General features: G+C 41.6%; 1 protein-coding gene and 1 long non-coding RNA gene across 5 annotated transcripts in view; one reads left to right on the top strand and one right to left on the bottom strand.

Annotated features, from left to right (window-relative positions):
* The window catches only part of BLVRA (biliverdin reductase A), a 71,607-nt gene extending 57,704 nt beyond the window's left edge, over nucleotides 1–13,903 (bottom strand). For 2 of the 4 annotated variants that reach the window (XM_059711571.1, XM_059711573.1), the window contains exons 1-3: nucleotides 13,697–13,903; nucleotides 7,862–7,927; nucleotides 1,919–1,950 (exon numbers count right to left, since the gene is read on the bottom strand). In XM_059711571.1, coding sequence (XP_059567554.1) covers nucleotides 1,919–1,950; nucleotides 7,862–7,865 — 36 coding nt within the window. In that variant the 5' untranslated portion in view covers nucleotides 7,866–7,927; nucleotides 13,697–13,903. The remainder of the gene's footprint in view (nucleotides 1–1,918; nucleotides 1,951–7,861; nucleotides 7,928–13,696) is intronic. The other 2 variants (XM_059711572.1, XM_059711574.1) reach the window with 2 other exon arrangements.
* Nucleotides 13,904–14,023: 120 nt separating this feature from the next.
* On the top strand, nucleotides 14,024–20,683 carry LOC132211398 (uncharacterized). Its single transcript, XR_009447449.1, has 3 exons — nucleotides 14,024–14,114; nucleotides 18,837–18,910; nucleotides 20,332–20,683. It is a non-coding gene; the product is annotated as an uncharacterized LOC132211398 (long non-coding RNA).
* The last annotated feature ends 451 nt before the right edge of the window (nucleotides 20,684–21,134 follow it).

Below are 21,134 nucleotides of genomic sequence, written 5' to 3'. Positions count from 1 at the left end.
AATGTGAATGTTGGTATGCTTGAAGTTGTCCTAGAGCAGCGGTTCTCAACCTGTGGGTCGCGACCCCTTTGAGGATCGAATGACCCTTTCACAGGGGTCGCCTAAGACCATCAGAAAACACATATATAATTACATATTGTTTTTGTGATTAATCACTATCCTTTAATTATGTTCAATTTGTAACAATGAAAATGCATCTTGCATTTCAGATATTTACATTACGATTCATAACAGTAGCAAAATTACAGTTATGAAGTAGCAAATGAAAATAATTTTATGGTTGGGGGTCACCACAACATGAGGAATTGTATTAAAGGGTTGCGGCATTAGGAAGGTTGAGAACCACTGTCCTAGAGGCTCCTTACACTATCTTCATATTTTTCGATTCTTTTTTCCTTTTTCTCTTCTTGTGGACAGCAGCTCCCAGTTGGCTAAGTGATATGGGCTGCCTGAGGTGCAGCAAGTAAACAAAACTTGATCACCTGCATGTAATTGAGTAGATTCGAAAGCCACAAGAATGTTGTAAAGATCTTGATCACGCCCTTACTTTGCCTCGTAGAATCTGGCTATAAAATAAACACTCGGCTTGCAGGCTGTGGCACTGTCCATCAGAGAGGGCAACATCTCACCCAGACCCAGCCTTATTCTCTTGTCTGTCTTTTCTTAATCTTTCACTGCCCCCTCTCAGGCTCACCGAACCTGGCTGTATTGGTGCGGCACACTTCTGATTGAGTGTTTTTGCATCCTCATATTCTAAATCGTTGATTTAGAATCCTCTACTCTACTATTGAATCCCTGTAAATTATTTTTATTTTAGTTAGTGTATGCTTAATTTCTGTGGTCGTTTTTCATGTCTTTGACATTATCACTGAGATCCTTGAAAGTCTCACTAAGTCCCTTGAAGCTCTCATGAAGATCCTTGAGTAACCTTATAACCATGGTTTTAAACTCTGTATTCAGTAGTTTGCTTGTTTCCATTTCTTTCCTTTGTGACATGTTTCTTTGCCTCCTCATTTTGGCTGCTTCCCTGTGTTTGTTTCTGTGTATTAAGTAGAGCTACTATGTCTTCTGGAACTGGTAGAATGGCTTTGTGTAGTAGGTGTCTGAATGATGGTTATTCTGTATTTATTGTTTTTTGAGATTATCTCTCCAGGCAGCTCAGAAAAAATATCAAAAGTGAGGAAAAGGACACTAACACAGAATTAACAAATATTGAAAGGATAATACGAGACTATTATGAATACCTTTATAACTAGAAATTCAACAATTTGGATGAATTAGTCATATTCCTTAAAAGACTCAAAGTGCCCAGTTGATTGAAGTGCCATTCCCTACACCAAAAGGTGGCAGGTTCGATATCCAGGCACATATCCAGGTTGTGAATTCAATCCTTGGTCGGGATACATGTAGGACGCAACAGGTTGATGTTCCTCTCTCACATCAATGTTTCTCTCTCTTGCTCTCTCTCCTTTCCTCTCTCTAAAAATCAATTTTTAAAAAATAGAATTCTGCCGAAACCGGTTTGGCTCAGTGGATAGAGCGTCGGCCTGCAGACTGAAAGGTCCCAGGTTCGATTCCGGTCAAGGGCATGTACCTGGGTTGCGGGCATATCCCCAGTAGGACATGTGCAGGAGGCAGCTGATCGATGTTTCTCTCTCATCGATGTTTCTAACTCTCTATCTCTCTCTCTTCCTCTCTGTAAAAAATCAATAAAATATATTTAAAAAAAAATAGAATGCAGATGGGCCTAACTCTTCCCATATCACCCAGAGCCATGTTGGAGGGGGAATGTTTTTGAGTTTGTGGTGATGTTTGATGTTTCTGAAAGCTCTGTAGGGAAAGAAGACACTCTGTGAAGGAAAAATGAGGAACACTGCAAGAAAAGCATTCTTTAAACTGGAACTTTTAAAGAACTCACCTCTGCATTCATCTTGGTCTCTTCTTCAGTGGCTGTGAAGACAAAAAAAAGTAGAGGTTCAGGACCCTGGAGGCACCTGCCCCAAACGCCACGCAGATGCTCCACTTGGCCAGCCCCACTTCCTTCTCTACTATTTCCTGTCCTGTTGACCACATACTCCCCAAATTCCTTTACTACCTTGTGCCCTCCAGCAAGGATACCTAGACCAGTGTATGATTATGAGGCTGGTGGTGGCTGACTTCCTTGGGACATCATGCCAGTGATGTTTCTATAAAGAAGACCATTTCCAATCCCCAAAGACCATCCCCTACACTGGAATATAGCTGTGAATATCATACTTCTGTGTACTTGAAAGAATGATCCACTTCCAAAAGCTGGGACTCAGAGAGGATAGCTTTGTATATAACCATCTTTTATGGGGACAAGCAAGGCAGTAAGAAATACATACATTTCTCCCCCTCCTAGTTGAGTTTCCAGAGGACTTTTAGTTATTATATTAGAAGAACAGTTCAACAGGCTACTCTGAACCCTTAGCATTAAGAAGGAAGAAAAAGGGAGTAAACAGGTGTGCAGGGAATGAGGAAAGAAAAGGGGAAGATAAGAGGAAACAGGAGAAAGAAGGAAAAGAAATAAGAAACTAGTAAGGAATAACAGTGGTTCCAAACTTTAATGTACTCCTGAAAACTGCTTGTTTAAAATAGGTATTTCTAGGATTTACTGCAAGAGATCCTGATTCATTATGAACAAAATAGATCCAGAGACTTAGAAGCATAGAAGAGACCGATGAATCTCAGAAGGTGGGTGGGGAGAGATTAACCAAAGAATTTATATGCATAATTCATGGACACAGACAATAGTGTGGTGAAGGCTTGGGTGGGGGCAGAGGGTAGAGATGGGTGTGGAATGGAGGGGTTCAATGGGGAAAAAGTGGGACATCTGTAATACTTTCAAAAGTAAAGATAAATTTTTAAAAAGATAAAATAAGTCTATAGGAGAGGGGAGGCTAAGAATCTGCATTTCCAATAGGCATCCAAGAGATCAGGTACAGATGGTCAGAGAGCCACACATGGAAAAATACTAGAGAGTAAAGCAGAGGTCCCTAAGAATTAACTTTCCCCTTCATTTTTCAGAACTGTTAGAAATGCCACTTTATTTTAACTAAGACTTGGGCAGGCAATGGCAGAATGAGTGAGGTAACCAGAGGTGACAAAAATGGACTAAAGATGCCTCTTCAGCTCTTTCATCTGAATGAGAAGTCCAAGATGATAATGGAAATGACTGCTCAGAGCTTATGGGAGAGGGCAGAGGCCTTCGATGGCATCTGGGAAGGGAAGGCTGTGGCAACACCTGTGGGCCCAGCTCCGCATTTGATCTTATTTTCTTTTAAAATATAAAAAGGCTTAAGCATGGTGATTATTATTATGATCTAGAGGCACAGTGTATTAAATTCATGCACTGGGGAGGGGGGGAGAGGGGGGATCAGCCTGGCTGGCACCCTCTCCAATCTGGGATCCCTCTCGCAATCCAGCATTTGGACAGCCCTCTCACAATCTAGGACCCCTGTTTCCTAACGGCTCACCTGCCTGCCTGCCTGATCACCTTAACTGCTCTCCCCTGCCAGCCTGATCCCCCTGACTGCTCTCCTCTGCTGGCCTGATCACCCCTAACCGCCTCTGCCTTGGCCCCGCCACCATGGCTTTGTCTGGAAGGATGTCCCGTCTAATTAGCATATTAGCCTTTTATTAGTATAGATAATAACAGTGAAATAACACCCATTTAAAAAACCTTAACTATTGGCAATCCTAATACCAGCTGAGATGATCATCTGGGCTGTGTGTTTAAAATAACATGTTTTGCCCAGCCGGTGTGGCTCAGTGGTTGAGTGTCGACCTATGAACCAGGCGGTCACAGTTCCATTCCCAGTCAGGGCACATGTCTGGGTTGCAGGCTCAATCTCAATGTGGGGTGTGCAAGAGGCAGCTGATGAATGATTCTCTCTTATCATTGATGTTTATATCTCTCCCTCTCCCTTTCTCTCTGAAATCAATATATATATATATATATATATATATATATATTTAAATAACATGTTTTCAGGAATTTCCCTCCCTTTTCTTTTCCCATTTCTCCTTCCTACTCAAAAGTGGGTTAAAACCTGGCCCACACACAGCTCTTTCCGTTTGAAATATGGAAGCTTTTGCTGTCTCCTGGAAATCTGAAAAAGGGACCTTGCTGAAAGACAAACCTTAAAAAACAGAGTGATAAAGTGAATTATCTTTCGTCTCAAATCTCTGGGAGTCAGTATGGGTGTGATGATTTATAGTCTCCCTTGGAGCTTAAATGAGAGTGGGCAAGTCAGATAGCAAAATGCACAAATAGCCCTAACCAGTTTGGCTCAGTGGATAGAGTGCTGGCCCACAGACTTGAGGGTTCAGGGTTTGATTATGGTTAAGGACATGTACCTTTGTTGCGGGCTCGATCCCCAGTAGGATCGATGTTTCTCTCTCATCAATGTTTCTAACTCTCTATCCTGTTCCCTTCCTCTCTGTAAAATCAATAAAAATAAAAAAATAAAAACTGTTCTGCCTTAATTTAAACAAACAAACAAAAAGAATGCACAAATATGAGGAAGGTGGTAACAGTGGTGAGCCTACTCGTGTCAGCTACTTTATATACATTAACCCTAATCCTTGAGACCTTGACAAAAAAAACTAGCATTAATTCCTTAATTCCATTTTACAGATGAGGTACCCGAAGTTCAGGGTGGCTAAAAACACTTGTCCTTACAGTCAAGTCATTGTGACATTGCACTGTAATTTCCAGACTTTCTAATTCTAGAAACAAACCCCAGACGGCCACAGAGACCTTTACAAATCCTTACTGTCACCCAAAGAGCTTTTCTAATAACTAGGAGCCCTGGTGTGTTTGGTTCTGCTTCAGTCAAAGACTAGCCAAGTGACCATGGCCAAACAGGTTCCTCATTCGTAGGCTGAGCAGTTGGACTTCACCTTAACCCTTTGCGGTCCAATTTTATTTTTGGAACTCAAACAGTCTGGTCCAAATTAATTGACGTGATTGAATGTTGAACCGGTTTGCGGTGTCGACCTCAGCCTCGACGTTGGACCTGCTCCTAGCACCTGGTCTGTCGAGTCAGCCTCGACGTTGGACCAAAAAGGGTTAAAGGTCTATTTCATCTATTATGTGTTCTTGAATTCCCAGAATAGGAAATTCAGGTGACTCTTAAATAGGTTGAACAATGCTCAACCTTAGTCATGATAACTGAATGCAAATTATTATTTCACCAAGATGCTCTATCAGACTGAAAGATACCAAAATGTGTGCCACAGTGTGCTGGTCAAAGTGGGGGGAGAGATACACTCTCTGACATTATTGGGGGCCCAGAGGTGGGTACCATCTCTACTGAGGGCAGTTTAGCAACATCTGTTAAAAGTCCTAATACACACAACCTCTGACCTAACAATTCCACTGCTGCCTGCCTATTTCTGTCTCTAGCACCAAAAAACCAACAAAACAAAACAAAACAAAACAAAACAAAAACACATTAAGAAGAAAATCATTAAATTTCTTTGTGTCCTTTGTCTTTGCAGAAAGATTACTACTGCTTGCCTTCTTTTCTAATGAGAACTTTCAGGAAAGCTTTCCAATGAAATATAGTCTACAAAACATTACTTATGAACTTTACTGCTTTCCAACAGAATCTGGGAAAAGCCAAACAAAAGAAAACAAAAAACAATTTGGAGAGATAAACATGTATGAGAAAGAATCTACCTAGAAATTCTAATGTATTAGCTATCAGTGGTCTACTACCTGGAAGCACATTCAATGCAGTATCCTGCCCAAATCTTTTCCGTGCTCTTTCTCCTTCTGTTACATTTCAACTCCCCTTATAATAAGATGGCACTGTCGAGGGAGGCAGCAAGCCCAAGCCAGATGAGGTCTTGCTCTACCGTTCTATATGCTACCTGCCCATCCCACCTCTCTGTCTCCCTATCTTCCCACTGTTCTGTCAAGTCCAGTTAACGTTTGAAAAGAACCCTGGGAGAGTCTTATTCTACATTTTAAAATATTCTGAAAGATCTGAGACCCAAACTTACAACAAGAAAATTTAGGTTTGTTTGTTTATTTCAATGGTTTAATGTTTAAATGGTCAAAAAGTTCTCTCATTAACTTGTTCAGTATTCTTATCTATTTTTGCTTGCTCATACTTCCAGATTAATTTTGGAACATCTTTGTCATGTTATCCCAAAATTAATCCACTGGGACTGTGCCTATGATAGCATAATATTTATAAATTAAATTAGGATTCATTAATAATTATTCCTATCTAGAAATATTTGGTATGCCTCTCTAGGAGCAGCCTGTTCTTAAAAAAGGAAGAAGGAGAAGGAGAAGGAGGAGGAGGAGGAGGAGGAGGAGGAGGAGGAGGAGGAGGAGAAGGGGAAGGGGAAGGGGAAGGGAAAGGGGAAGGGAAAAGGGAAGGGAAAGGGGAAGGGAAAGGGGAAGAAGGAGGAGGAGGAGGAGGAGGAGGAGGAGGGAGAGGAGGGGGAGGAGGAGGAGAAGGGGAAGGGGAAGGGGAAAGGAAAGGGGAAGGGAAAAGGGAAGGGAAAGGGGAAGGGAAAGGGGAAGAAGGAGGAGGAGGAGGAGGAGGAGGAGGAGGAGGAGGAGGAGGAGGAGAAGGAGGGGGAGGAGGAGGAGGAGAAGGGGAAGGGGAAGGGGAAGGGAAAGGGGAAGGGAAAAGGGAAGGGAAAGGGGAAGAAAAAGGAGGAGGAGGAGGAGGAGGAGGAGAATCATCTTGAGTAATTTCCTCAATTACTACATCATGACAAATGGCAGGTCAATCTGCAGTGGTTTACCCGAAAGTTAAAAAAAAAAGTCACCACTGGATGCCAGAAGGATAGTGGCATATGAGGTCCCCATGGGCTCACTCCTTGAGGTTTCAACAAATTGAACAGCTATAATTCAACAAAGAATTCCCTGCTCAGTACACAACATGTCACATTGAAACATCTGAGGGGATTAAGTAAAAAAAAAAAATCACAAACACAGACAACAGTTTGGTGATTACCAGAAGGAAAGGGGTAATAAGATGGTAAAGAGGTGATGATAAATGGGGACAGAAGGAGACCTGCTTTTGGGTGGTGAACACAAAGTACAGTTGACATATTATAGAACTGTACACTTGAAACTCATATTGTTTTATTAACTAATGTCACCCCAATAAATTCAATAAAAAATTTAAAAAATAAACATCTGCAGGTGGGCAAGTGGAAGCAAACTAGGGAGATGGGAAGGGAGAAGAGCTGAGATGATACTAGGGAGGCAGCCTGGAGCTCCCAGCACGGAGCTCACTGCAGGACACAGCTCGGAGAGGAGAGGAATCAGGTTGCCACTGGCTCTCCCTTCAGCTGGGAGTTGATACAGTGAGTATTTCAGTGGGAGTGGCCAGTACTTTATGCAGGTGAACCCAGTAACCTAGGCAGGGACAAAGCACAGAGATGCGGCCACGGTTATCTGTCAATTCCAGACAGAAAACAAAGCAACAGAACCTGACCCCCTCCCCTCACACTCCCAGAGCCCACCTCCACTCATCTCCCCAGAGACAGAAGCAGACCCTAGAAGAAGCCATATCAGTGAGTCAGGTTGCAAAGCACATTATCTACAAACCTGAGAACTGGTACAAGAGAAACATTTTTCCCTGAGTGATAGGCTAATCCCAATATTGGATGGAAATACGGCGGGGGGGGGGGGGGGGGGCACTGATGAATGCCAGTCACCATTACTGGGAAAACAAAACAACAAAGGCACTGTACAGCCATCAGTTCACCCAACCCCCACCCACCCAGCTGCACTGCTAACAGCATCTGGCTGCAAGGGATAGCACTGGGATTTCATGGATTTGGAACATTATCACCCACCACTTACCCATGCAGGGTTGGTCCCCTGAGACCAAGGCTACCTGAATACAGAGGAGATGCCCACCTTTCCAGGCTGCAAGACAGAGACACAATGTTACCTACAAGGGAACTCCCAGTAGAATGTCAGCTGATTTCTCAACAGCAACACTTCAGGCCAGAAGGGAGTGGCATGGAGTATACAAAGTAATGAAAACCAGGGTGTTGAACCCAAAACTACTCTATCCACCAAGGCTATCATTAAAAAAATCTAAGGTGAAACAAAGGGCTTCGCAGGCAACAAAAGGCTAAAAGAATTTACCACCACCAAACCAGCCCTGCAAGAAATGCTACAGGGACTGGTGTAAGAAAAAGAAATAGAGAGGAAGAGAAGAACACAGGTATAAAGATACAAAGAGTAAGAATGGCAACAAATTGGAGCTCCAGTGGCGCAATCAGTTAGCGCGCGGTACTTATAAGAATGGCAACAAATAAGTATCAACAGTAATAAAAGAGAAAAATGGTAATTGGTGTACGACGATACCCTTTTCATTGGCTAATCAGGGCTATATGCAAATTAACTGCCAACTAAGATTGGCAGTTAACTGCCAACTAAGATTGGCAGTTAACTGCCAACAAGATGGCGGTTAATTTGCATATGTAGGCACAATGCAGGGAGGCGAAAGGGAAAGCAGGAAGAAGCCCCCTGCCACTGACAGTGATCGGAAACCCAGGGGGGAGCTAAGAGCTGGGGGTCAGGGCAAAGGCGGCCCTGGGGCCGCCTTTGCCCTGCCCCCCAGCCATGATGGGAGAATCAGGCGCCTTTTCCGCCCTGGCCATTGATAGCAGGAAGTAGGAGTGGAGCCTGCGATGGGAGCTGGGCACGGTCGAAGCTGGCAGTCCCAGGAGCTAGGGGTCCCTTGCCTGGGCCTAAAGCGGAGCCCACGATCGCGGGGCCGCTGCAGCTGCGGGTCCCCGCTGCCCGGGCCGGACGCCTAGGCCAGAGGCATCCTGCAGGGGCAGGGTCGGAGCCCGCGCGATCACGGCGCCCCCCGCTGCCACTGCAGGTCCCCGCTGCCCGGGCCCGACGCCTAGGCCAGAGGCGTCAGGCCTGGGCAAGGGGCCGATCCTGCGATTGGAGGGTGATGGGGGTCAACGCCTGAGGGCTCCCAGTATGTGAGGGGGGCAAGCTGGGCTGAGGGACACTCCCCCCCACACACACACCCAGTGCACGAATTTCGTGCACCGGGCCCCTAGTCTATCAATAACAACCTTAAATATAAATGGCTTAAATGTTCCAATCAAAAGGAAAGGCATAGAATAGATGAATGGATAAGGAAACATGACCCATAAATATGTAGTCCACAAGAAACTCACCTCAGAACCAAAGACTCATACAGAATGAAAATGAAGGGATGGAAAAAATTTTTCCAGGCAAATATTAATGAAAAAAACAAACAACAAACCACTGGGGTATCAATACTCATATCTGACAAAATAGGTTTCAAAGTAAAGGCCACAAGAGACAACGAAGGCCACTTCAAAATACTAAAGGGACCAATACAACAAGAGGATATAGTAACTCTGGCAAACATATATCAAAATATATTTTAAATCTCTTGGAGGATTTTAAAGGAGAGATGGACAGCAATAAAGTCATAGTAGGAGACTTCAACACCCCACTGACATCACTGGATAAAGATCTAAATCAACAGAGAAACAGTAATCCTAAATGACATACTAGATCAGATGGAATTAATTGACATTTACAGAACATATCACCCTAAGGCAATAGGGTGTACACATTCTTCTCAAGTGTACATGGGACATTTTCAAAGACAGCCCAGCCAGTATGACTCAGTGATTAAGCATGACCTATGAACCAGGAGGTCATCGTTCTATTCCCGGTCAGGGCATACGCCCAAGTTGCGGGCTTGATCCCCAGTGTGGGGTGTGCAGGAGGCAGCCGATCAATGATTCTCTCTCATCATTGATATTTCTGTCTCTCTTCCTCTCCCTTCCCCTCTGAAATCAATAAAAATATATATTTTTTAAAAAGACCACATGTTAGACACAAACTAAGTCTCTACAAGTTCAAGAAGATTGAAATCATATTAAGCATCTTCTCAGATCACAGTGGCACAAAACTAGAAATCAACTACAATAAAAACACCCAAAACATTCAAACACATGGAGGCTAAATAGCAAGTTATTAAATAATGAGTGGGTTATTAAAGAGATCAAGAAAGAAATGAAAAACTTTTTGGAAACAAATGAAAATCAACACACAATAACCCTAAATCTATGGGACACAATGAAAGCAATCCTGAAAGAGTAGTTCATAGCATTACAGGCCTACCTCAAAAAATAAGAAAAACTTCTAATAAATTATCTAACCCTGCAACTTAAAGAATTAGAAATAAAACAAGAAAAGCCCAGAGTAAGGAAAAGGATGGAAATAAAGATCAAAGTGGAAATAAATGACATAGAGACTAAAAAAACAAAAAACAAAACCATACAAAAGGTCAATAAAACCAAGAACTAATTCTTTGAAAAGATAAACAAGATGGATGAACATATAGCCAGACTCATCAAGACACAAAGAAAGAGGACCCAAATACACAAAATCAGAAAAGAAAGAGGGGAAGGAATAGCTGACCCCACAGAAATACCAAGGATCATAAAACAACAACAACAACAAAAAACTATGAACAACTATATTCCAACAAGCTGGACAACCTGGGCAAAATGAACAAATTCCTAAAAAAATACAACCTTCCAAAACTCAGTCAGGAAGAATCAGAAAACCTGAATAGGCCAATAACTACAGATGAAATTGAAGCGTTAAAAAAACACTCTGAGGAAATAAAAGCCCTAATCCAGACGGCTTCACAAGGGAGTTTCACCAAACACTCAAAGAACTAACACCTATCCTCCTCAAACTATTCCAAAAAAATCCAAGAGGAAGGAACACTTCCAAGCTCTTTCGTCAAGGCTAACATTAGCCTAATTCCAAAACCAGATAAAGACGTTACAAAGAAAGAGAATTACATGGCAGTATCCCTGATGAACACAGATGCTAAAATCATCAACAAAATATTAGCAAATCGGACCCAGCAATACATTAAAAAGATCATACACCATGACCAAGTGGGATTTATTCCAGGGATGCAAGGCTAGTACAATCTTCGAAAATCAATGAATGTGATATATCACACTAACAATTTGGAAGACTAAAATCACATCATCATATCAATTGATGCAGAAAAAGCATTTGACAAAATCCAACAGTCTTTTTTGAAAAAACTCTAAGTGGGAACAGAGAGATCATACATCAACATAATAAAAGCTTTATATGACAAACCTACAGCCATCATGATACTTAATGAGAAAAAACTAAAACCATTTTCCCTAAGAACAAGAACAAGACAAGGATGTCTGTTTTCACCATTCTTATTCAAGATAGTACTGGAAAACCTAGCCATGGTGATCAGACAAGAAGAAAAAATAAAAGGCATACAAATTGAAAAGGAGGACATAAAACTGTCATTATTCACAGATGACATAGACCACCAATAAACTACTAGATTTAATAAATGAATTGGCAATATAGCAGGATACAAAATCAATACCCAGAAATCAATGGCATTTTTATATGCCAATAATAAACTCTCAGAAAAATAAACTAAAAAAAAAATCCAATTTATCATTGCAACAAAAAATTAAGATACTTAGGAATAAATTTAATCAAGGAGGTAAAAGACCTGTACTCAGAAAACTACAGGACATTGAAAAAAAGAGATAGAAGAAGACATAAACAAGTGGAAGAATATACCATGTTCATGGATTGGTAGAATTAATATCATTAAAATATCCATTCTACCCAAAGCAATCTATAGATTCAATGCAATCCCTATTAAAATACCAATGGCATATTTCACAGATCTAGAACAAACTCTCCAAAAATTTATACGGAACCAAAAAAACAAACAAACAACAACAAACAAACAAACAAAAACAACTGCAAATAGCTGCAGCAATCCTGAGAAAGAAGAACAAAGTTGGAGAGATCACATTACCAGATATTAAGCTATATTACAAAGCCACTGTCCTCAAAACAGCCTGGTACTGGCACAAGAACAGGAATACAGATCAATTGAACAGAACAGAGAACCCAAAAATTGGGTTATTATTCTCAATTAATATTTGACACTGGAGGGAAGAGCATACAATGGAGTCAAGACAGTTTCTTAAATAAATGTGCTGAGAAAATTGGACAGGTACATGCAAAAACAAAGAAAAAAGAAAAGAAAGAATCTAGACCACCTACTTACACCATACACAAGAATAAATTAAAAAATGGATGAAAGACCTAAATGTAAGTTGTGAAACTATAAAAATCCTAGAAAAAAACATAGGCAGAAAAATCTCAGCCATCTCTTCTCATAGCAATATATTTGCAGATACTCCCATGGCAAAGGAAACTAAGGAGAAAATAGACAAATGGGCTACATCAAAATGAAAAGCTTCTGCACATCAAAAGTAACCATCAACAAAGTGAAAAGAGAGCCCACTGCATGGGAGAACATCTTTGCCAATGATACATCTGATAAGGTGTTAACTTCCTAAATATATAAGGAACTCATATAACTTAACAAAAGGAAGACAAACAATCCCATATAAAATGGGCAAGGGACCTAAATAGACACTTCTCCCGAAGTGTATATACAAAATGCCAAAATACTAACAGGGGTGGGCAACCTTTTTGTGAGTGTGTGCCAAAACCAGCAAAATCTCTGACTCAAAATTATTCTGCGTGCCAACCCTAATTTTTTGAGAACATGTTACGCCTACTTGATATCTCTTAAGGTGTACGTATGTGAAGAACCTTGAAGAAATAATAAAATTCATTCGAGCGACAAAAACAGTATATGATGATGAAAAATACATTTATTTTTTAATGTATACATGTACACTGATAGTCCGACAGAAAACTTTATGACTCTGTTTGATATTATCAGTGGGACTTTTGCTGCTGCATCACTGATGACAGAGATTTTTACATCAGATTTATATTTCGTGACCTTCAGAGATATGCATGAGCTACTACTTTCATCCACCAGGCTACTCCTATTATGAGACTTAACAAAATTCATCACTAAAAAAAAAAAAAAAAAAAATCATCACTGAAAACAAAGGTTCACAATTGTAAATGGAAGATTAAAAGAGAGGGTTTCCCATCCCAGCAAAAGTTACTGGCGTGCCATATTTGGCACGCGTGCCAGGGGCTGCCCACCCCTGACCTAGGCTATACAAGGACACAGCAACTGAGTTATGTCTACATAAGAACAAACCATAAACATTTTGTAAATGAAACATAGATTTAATTTTTCAAATAGTTTGTCTTTTGTTTACTTTAGAAAGTGCTTCCCTGGGGGAGCAAGTCTTTTTTTTGTTTCTAATGTGGAAAGACACATTTTTTTCTTAATATTTTTATTATTTCAGAGAGGAAGGGAGAGGGGGGGAGAGAGAAACATCAACGATGAGAGGGAATCATTGATGGGCTGCGTCCTGCACGCCCCCGACTGGGGATGGAGCCCACAACCCGGCATTTGCCTTTGGCTGGAACCGAACCGGGGACCCTTCAGTCCGCAGGCCCACGCTCTCTCCACTGAGCCAAACCCGCTAGGAGCAGGGAGCACGCCTCGATCCCAGGCTGCCAGGCCCACGCGAGGGCTGCACCAGAGGCTCCAGGCCGAGGCCGCCCGCTCCCGGCAGCGCGGGTCTCCCGCTGGCATTGTTTCCAGGTGCTGCCCGGGGGGTCTGTAAAGCCACAGAGACCCCCACGCCCCTGCAAGCGCCTTACCTGCTCCTGGGCGCAAAGCTCCCGCTTTTCCAGCTGCTCCCAGGCTCGGTCCGCCGCTGCCCCCGCGAACTGGCCGGAGCCGACTGGGATTGGCCGCCTGCGTGGAGGAGGTGGGGCCCGGCCCGCGGAAGGGAAAGCGGGGACCCGGGAGAGGACGGGACCCGCCCACGCCCAGGTCTGTGCGGAGACTGGCGGGGCTGAGGGCTGCGAGCTGCTCTGTGAGCACTGCTCCTAGCTGTGCCGCTGCCCTGTTCCCTGCGCCCTGCTTGGCAGTGACTGTTAAACAGCAAAGTTTTAACTCCCAAGGCTGAAAGGTTTTGTTTTTTTGTTTTTTTAGAGAAAGAGTTACGCCATTGCTAGCAAAACAAAGAAAGAAAAGAAAAAGGACCGGTCCTGCCCTGGCCGGTTTGTCACTGTGGTTAGTCTGTGGGCCTGAGGGCTAAAGGGTCACGGGATTCAATTCCTGGTCAAGGGCATGTGCGCAGGAGGCAAGCAGCTGATCTCTCTCTCTCTCCTTTGTTTAGTTCATACCTAGAGATTTTATTCTTTTGGTTGCAATTGCAAATGATTTTTCTTTCATTTTGTTTTGTTTTTTGAAATGTTATTGTAAGTATATAGGAACATAATAGATTTTTATACATTGCTTTGGTGTCCTGCAAATTTACTGTATTTATTTCTAGTAATTTTTTGGTGAAGTTTTTACGGTTCTCTATATGAAACATCATGTCATCTTCAAAAAGTGACCATTTTACTTCTTCATTCTCAATCTGGATGCTTTTCATTTCGTTCTCTTCCCTAATGTCTCCGGCCATGACTTCCAATACTATGTTGGATAACAGTGGTGAGAGTGGGCATCCTTTCTTGCTCCTAACCTTAGAGGAAAAGCTTTCAGCTACTCAATATTCAGTACACAAGTTGCGGGTTTGCCATAGATAGCCCCTATTATGCTGAGGTAAGTTTATTTTTTCTTGGAGGTACTTGTATTCTATACCCATTCTATTAAGTGTTTTAATTATAAATGGATGTTGCATCTTTTTCAAATGCTTTTGTTGCACCTATTGATAAGATCATATGATTTTTATTTTTACTCTGTTAAGGTGGTGTATTACAATGACAGATTTGCATATGTGTTTTTTTCCTGTGAAGGTGAATTCGTTTTTAAAAATTATTATTTGTATTGTTGAAAGTATTACAGATGTCCCCTTTTTTCTCCTATAGACCCCTCCAACCTACCCCCACCTTCTCCTCAGGCTTCTGCGGCTCCAGGCAGGCTTCCACCACACTATTGTCTGTCCATGGGTTATGCATATATGTGTATAAGTTCTTTGGTTAAACTCTTCCCAGTTGCCCCCTTCCTTCTGAAATTAGTCTACTGCATACTTTCATGTCTCTGGATCTGTTTTGTTCATCACTTTATTTTATTCATTAGATTCCACATATGAGTGAGATCATGTGATACTTGTCTTTCTCTAACAGGCTTATTTAGCTTAGCACAGTACTCTCCAGGTCCCTTCATGTTGTCTCAAAGGATAATAGATCCTCCTTTTTTACAGCTGTGTGGTGTTACACTTTGTGAATGTACCACATCTTTTTTATCCACTCATCTACTGATGGGTACTTGGGCTGTTTCCAGATCTTACCTATTGTAAATAGCACTGCTCTGAACATGGAGGTGCATATATTCTTTGTGATTGGTGTTTCTGGTTTCTTAGGATATATTCCTAAACATGGGATCTCTGGGTCAAATGGCAGTTCCATTTTTAATTTTTTGAGGAAACTCTACACTGTTTTCCATAGTGGTTGTACCAGTCTACATTCCCATCGGCAGTGTACTAGGGTTCACTTTTCTCCACATCCTCGCCAGCACTTGTTTTTTTGTTGTTGTTGTTGTTGGTACTAGCCATTCTGGCAGGTTTGAGTTGATAGTTCATTGTCATTTTAATTTGCATCTCTCTGATGATCAGTGACTTTGAGTCTTTTTTCACTTGTCTCTTGGACATCTTTATGTCCTCTTTGGAGAAGTGTCTATGCAGGTCATTTGCCCATTCTTTAATTGGATTGTTACTTTCCTGGTGGTGAGTTGTTTAAGCTCTTTATATGGTTTGGAATTAACCCCTTATCAGATATATCATTGACAGATATGTTCTCCCATGCAGTGGAATCCCTTTTCATTTTGTTGATGGTTTCTTTTGCTGTGCAGAAGCTTTTTATTTTGATGTAGTCCCATTTGTTTGATTTTTCCTTTGTTTCCCTTGCCCAAGGAGATGTATCTGCAAGTACTAGTATATTGCTATGAGAGATTTCTGAGATTTTGCCACCTATGTTTTTTTCTAGGATTTTTCACGACTTACATTTAAGTTTTTTTGTTTTTTTTTAAAATCCATTTTGAGCTTATTCTCCTGTATGGTGTAAGTTGGTGGTTTCATTTTATTTATTTATTTTTTTGCATATACTTGTTTAATTTTCCCAACACCATTTATTGAAGAGATTGTCTTTATTCCATTGTTCTTGCCTCCTTTGTCAAATATCAATTGAGTGTAATGGCTTGGGTCAATTTCTGAGTTCTCTGTTTTGTTCCATTGACACATATGCCTGTTCTTATGCCAGGCTGTTTTGATTAGAATGGTTTTGTAGTGTATAAGTTTGATATCTGGTATTGTACTCCTTCCTACTTTATTCTTCTTTCTCAAGATTGCTGCGGCTTCAGGGTCTCTTTGGGTTTCATATACATTTTTGAAGTATTTGTTCTAGATCTGTGAAATATGCTGTTGATACTTTAATGGGAGTTTCTGAATTTATAGATTGAATTTATAGATTGCTTTGGATAGTATGGCCATTTTAATAATGTTAATTCTTCTAATTATGAACACAGTATACTCTTCCATTTGTTTATACCTTCCTCTATTTCTTTTTTCAGTGCCTTACAGTTTTCTGAGTACAGGTTGTTTATCTCTTGGGTTAAGTTTTTTCCAAGTTATCTTTTTTTGTTGTTGTTGGGCTGGCAAATAGGTTTGTTTTTAGTTTCACCTTCTGAGAGTTCATTATTGGTGTATAAAAATATCAATTTCTAGATGTTAATTTTGTATCCTGCTACATTGTAGAATTCATTTATTAAACTTAGTAGTGTTTTGGTGGAGTCTTAAGGGTTTTCTATGTACAATATGTCATCTACAAATAATGACAGTTTTACATCCTCTTTTCCAATTTGGGTGCCTTTTATTTTTTCTTCTTGACTGATCACTGTGGCTAAGACTTCCAGTACTATCCTCTATAATAAAAGCCTAATATGCTAAGTGTCCGGTCATCTGGTTGTCCAGTAGACTGGTCAACCATTCAACCAATCAAAGCATAATATGCTAATGATATGGTAAGGCTGCTCAACCACTCGCTATGATGTGCACGGACCACCAGGGACCAGACTGTTGACTGGTAGGTTAGCTTGCTGCATGGGTTGGGCTGATCAGGACTGAGCGATACGGGCTGGACACCTCCTGCAGCCCTTCCCCAGGTGGCCAACCTCCCGCATCCCTCCCTGTTGGCCCTGATTGCCCCGATTGGGACTGGGTGAGATAAGGCCAGACATGCCCTGGAGCCCTTCCATGGTTCCTTCCTGGCCCCGATCATGCACCAATGGGATTCCTTGGCTTTGCCTGCACCCTCTCTCAATCTGGGACCCCTCGGGGGATGTTGGAGAGCAGGTTTCAGCCCAATCCCAGCAGACCAGGCTGAGGGACCCCACTGGTGCACGAATTCGTGCACCGGGCCTCTAGTGTTGAAAAGATTGGTGAAAGCAGACATCCCTATGTTGTTCCTAGTCTTATGAGGAATGTTTTTAATTTTTGCCCAGTGAGTATGATGTTGGCTGTGGGTTTGTCATGTATGGGCTTTATTATGTTGAGGTGTGAGCCCTCTATTTACTCTTTACTAAGAGTAGATCAGCACACACACAGGGTGGCATTTGTGTTTGCCATGGATCAGATGTGTGCCAGGCAGGACATACAGTCCTTTTAGGTCCAGCCCAATAACTCTATGGGAGAGCAGAGGGGTCCCCTCAGCAAGAAGCTAAAGGTGGCAGTTAGGTTTGTAGAGATTGAGGGAGAAATCACAGTGAATGTGCCTAAGGCAGGAGAATTGCTGGAGAGAGATCCTCTGTGATGGTCATCTCCTAAGAGTGTGAAAATTTTAGAGCAAAATTAATAGAAACTGTTCGATTAGACCTCATTTACTATCCCTTGCCAGTCAGAACGCTTTCAGGATCTCCCTCCTTCACAGAATCAATAAATTGCTTATAAATTCATTTTGCTTTACTGTAGAAAGTTTTTAATTGACAGACATTTTTTTCCCTGCATTTTGTTCCATCCAAATGCCAAGACCAATTTGATTTTTAAGACTCGGAGATGATGACTCCTATCTCTGGGTCCTTACCAAATGCAGAATCACATGACCCGGTGGTTACAGATGGAAAACTTCTATTTAAATTACTCAGTTTTATATTTCTCTGTCATCCTCAATTTAAAAAAGGTTCCTGTAGCCTTACCCCCACCATGATAACTTCATTTTAGAGCAGATCAAGCTCCAGCTCCTTTCCACAAGGACATCTGAATGCGATTTTAAGGCTTTATCACTGTGCGTTAGAATTAGTCTTGTGGCTCCATCGAACTTCAGGACAGGTTGAAAAATATAGGCGACCACATAGAATGGTTAGCAGGTATTATTCTCTCTGCCACCCAAGAGCAAAATAAACTTCACCATTCTACAAATAGTTATTGAACCATACTATGAGCACTGGTGCAGGGCATTAGGGAAATGTGTTAAATAAACATTTCTAGATGTCAGTGCGTTGACAGTGTTGTAGTTTAGGAATCATCTCTAATGGAATAAGGAGATTGCAGTATCCAGCATGCATTGCCCTGTCTAGGAACCTCTCTGTGGTGTTACCTGAAGAAGGGGCACTGCACAATATCCTGTAGGTAGGAGTGATCAGCTCAAAAAAAAAAAAAAAAAAAAAAAGATGAGTAAATGTGACATTGTCTATAGACACAGAGAAGTTTGAGGACATCAGAAACATCTCTACATATTCTAAAATTTTGAATGTGGGGGGCACACAGCTGAAAATGGATTACCACGTTCTCTTATACAGGAAAGCATCCTTGCATACTGAGAGAGCTGCACCTGGATCCCCTTTAAAATTTGGAGTGACTCCTCACTTCCAAGGTAATACTGCTTAGGAAAACCAACTTCCTTTTAGTAAAAAAACAAAAACAAAAAAACACACAGTGATCTAATATGCTATTTAAGTTAGTTGCCTACCCAGGAAAATGATTCAGCTATCTGCTCATCATTTACCTTTCCATCCCTGTGAGAGGGAGAGAGGTTCTTGGGGTACCACTGGAGTAAGCATTTTCAGAGGCCCCCACAGGATGATGAGACATGGTAGACAGCTTTATTTTCATGAAATTACATTCCTGGGTTTCCAAAGTCCCATATCCCTTTGTCCAGTCATAGAAGTGCAGCTGGGGTTTCAGTAGAGCTAGAAACAAAGCCAGTGTCCAGAGTTTCCTTTGCATGTTGGAGCCGGGTCCAGTTAGTCCATTGTGTGTGGGGTCCACATGGCCGTGGGCCATGTGAGCAAATACAGGAGAGAGCGCCCCAATCAATAAGAGTCCCAAGAGCATAAGAGGAACCAAGAGAGTGAACTCCTTTGTTTGCAGGGATGGGGAATGTCTGGCTCGCAGGCCATATAAAGCCCTCGAAATCATTTGGTCTGGCCCTGCCATGGCGTTAGGGGTGAGTTAATTAAATGTTTGACCAATTATAGCAGGCTAATTTTTAAGTTGATAATTTTGCATAACCTTCGGATGATATTATAAATATCCAAATGGCCCTTGGCAGAAAAAAGTTTCCCCACCCATGGTTTAGAGGATTAGATATCCCCAAATCCATGCCCTTGCGGTGGCCACACTCATTCTGGCCAATAACCTGTTCCCAGGTATGGCTGACAGACAAGTGCCTTCCTGATGTCACCCCAACTTCAGTGGCCATGCCTCTGTTCTCCTCCCTGTCCAGTCCCTTGCCCCAGGGATCTGCGGGGAACAGAGCAGTAGCTCCTGGGGGAGTGTAAAGCTTTAGCTTCCCGGTGGAGCTGCCTACATAATATGTTTATAATATCTGACCTTTTCTTTGCTCCTTCCCTGTTATTAATAACTAGATTAATTACAATGGTATTAATTAGAGTAGGCTCTAATAAAGTATCACGGGAGTTCTTATAGGAAAAATAATTGAACAGACGGGAAGACAGACATATAAAGACAGAGAATTAAAGTGCTGCAGCCACAAGCCAAGGAACACCAAAGATTTCTGGCAAACTATCTGGAGCTAGTAGGAGACAAGGAAAAATACTTCCTCTACAAGTTTTATAGGGAACGTGGCCCTAATGATACCTTGATTTCAGACTTCTAGTCATAACTATGAATCAGGAAATTTATGTTTTTCCAAGCCACTCAGTTTGTGGTACTGTGTTATGGCAGCCACACAAAACTAATGTCAGGGGGCAGAAGGAGAACAGTGGGGACTAGCTATAATTATAAGAAGTATTCATCATGCTCTGTTAACCATGATTGTTCTGTTCTGATTAGAGAAGCACATTCTAACCTGGCTGAGAGTTGTGTGCCCTGGGACATGGGAGCTAACATCGAAATGCAGTCCATCTTCCTTTTCCAAGAACTGCCTATCATCATGGAAAGATTAACAACCATGTGGTCAAAATAATCTGATCCCGGAGGTGCCTACTCTTTGCCCGCCTTTTACTACCCCCACCTGCATTGCCTGTAACCTGTAACCACCCTGCCTACCTCCCTATGCCTGTAATTCCTGCTTTTCCATGTAATCTTTGTCCTTCTACCCAATGTAAGCAGCTGGTTTATGGGGAGGGTAGAGCAGATTTTTGTGGATGACCTACTGCTTTCCCATACTATTGGCATTATTGGAATAAACACTCATATTTGATTCGACCCTGTCTTTGCTTAATTGGCTCAAGTAATGACAGGCAGCCCAGACCCATTGGTTGTCTGGTTTCACTAATACATCTGGTTATGCCAATGCCAAGTATATTAGTTTTTGTAATTAACTAATTTAAGTAAATATATAAACCAAATAATTAATGCAAAAACCAACACCATTTGCTATTGATTTAAATATGGGCAAGGAACTGTAAACTATTGGAAGAAAAAATATTGGGTTCTGCATTCAAATTGCTTTGAAAGTATTTTAAAGTTCTCCTTTAAAGAAAAAAAAATACCTAAAAGTTTTTCATGAAGCCTGGCATGGTTCATGCAAGAAAGATGACATGAAACTCTAATCATCAGTCACACACTCAAATGAATGCCTTGAACCTACAGAAAAGATTGGCAAACAAATAAACATTTGTTTTTTAAGTGAA

The sequence above is a fragment of the Myotis daubentonii genome, chromosome 10 (assembly GCF_963259705.1).
Source record: "Myotis daubentonii chromosome 10, mMyoDau2.1, whole genome shotgun sequence".
Taxonomy (NCBI): domain Eukaryota; kingdom Metazoa; phylum Chordata; class Mammalia; order Chiroptera; family Vespertilionidae; genus Myotis; species Myotis daubentonii.
The sequence above is the reverse complement of the archived record's forward strand: the minus strand, read 5'-3'. Positions and strand labels throughout refer to the sequence as shown.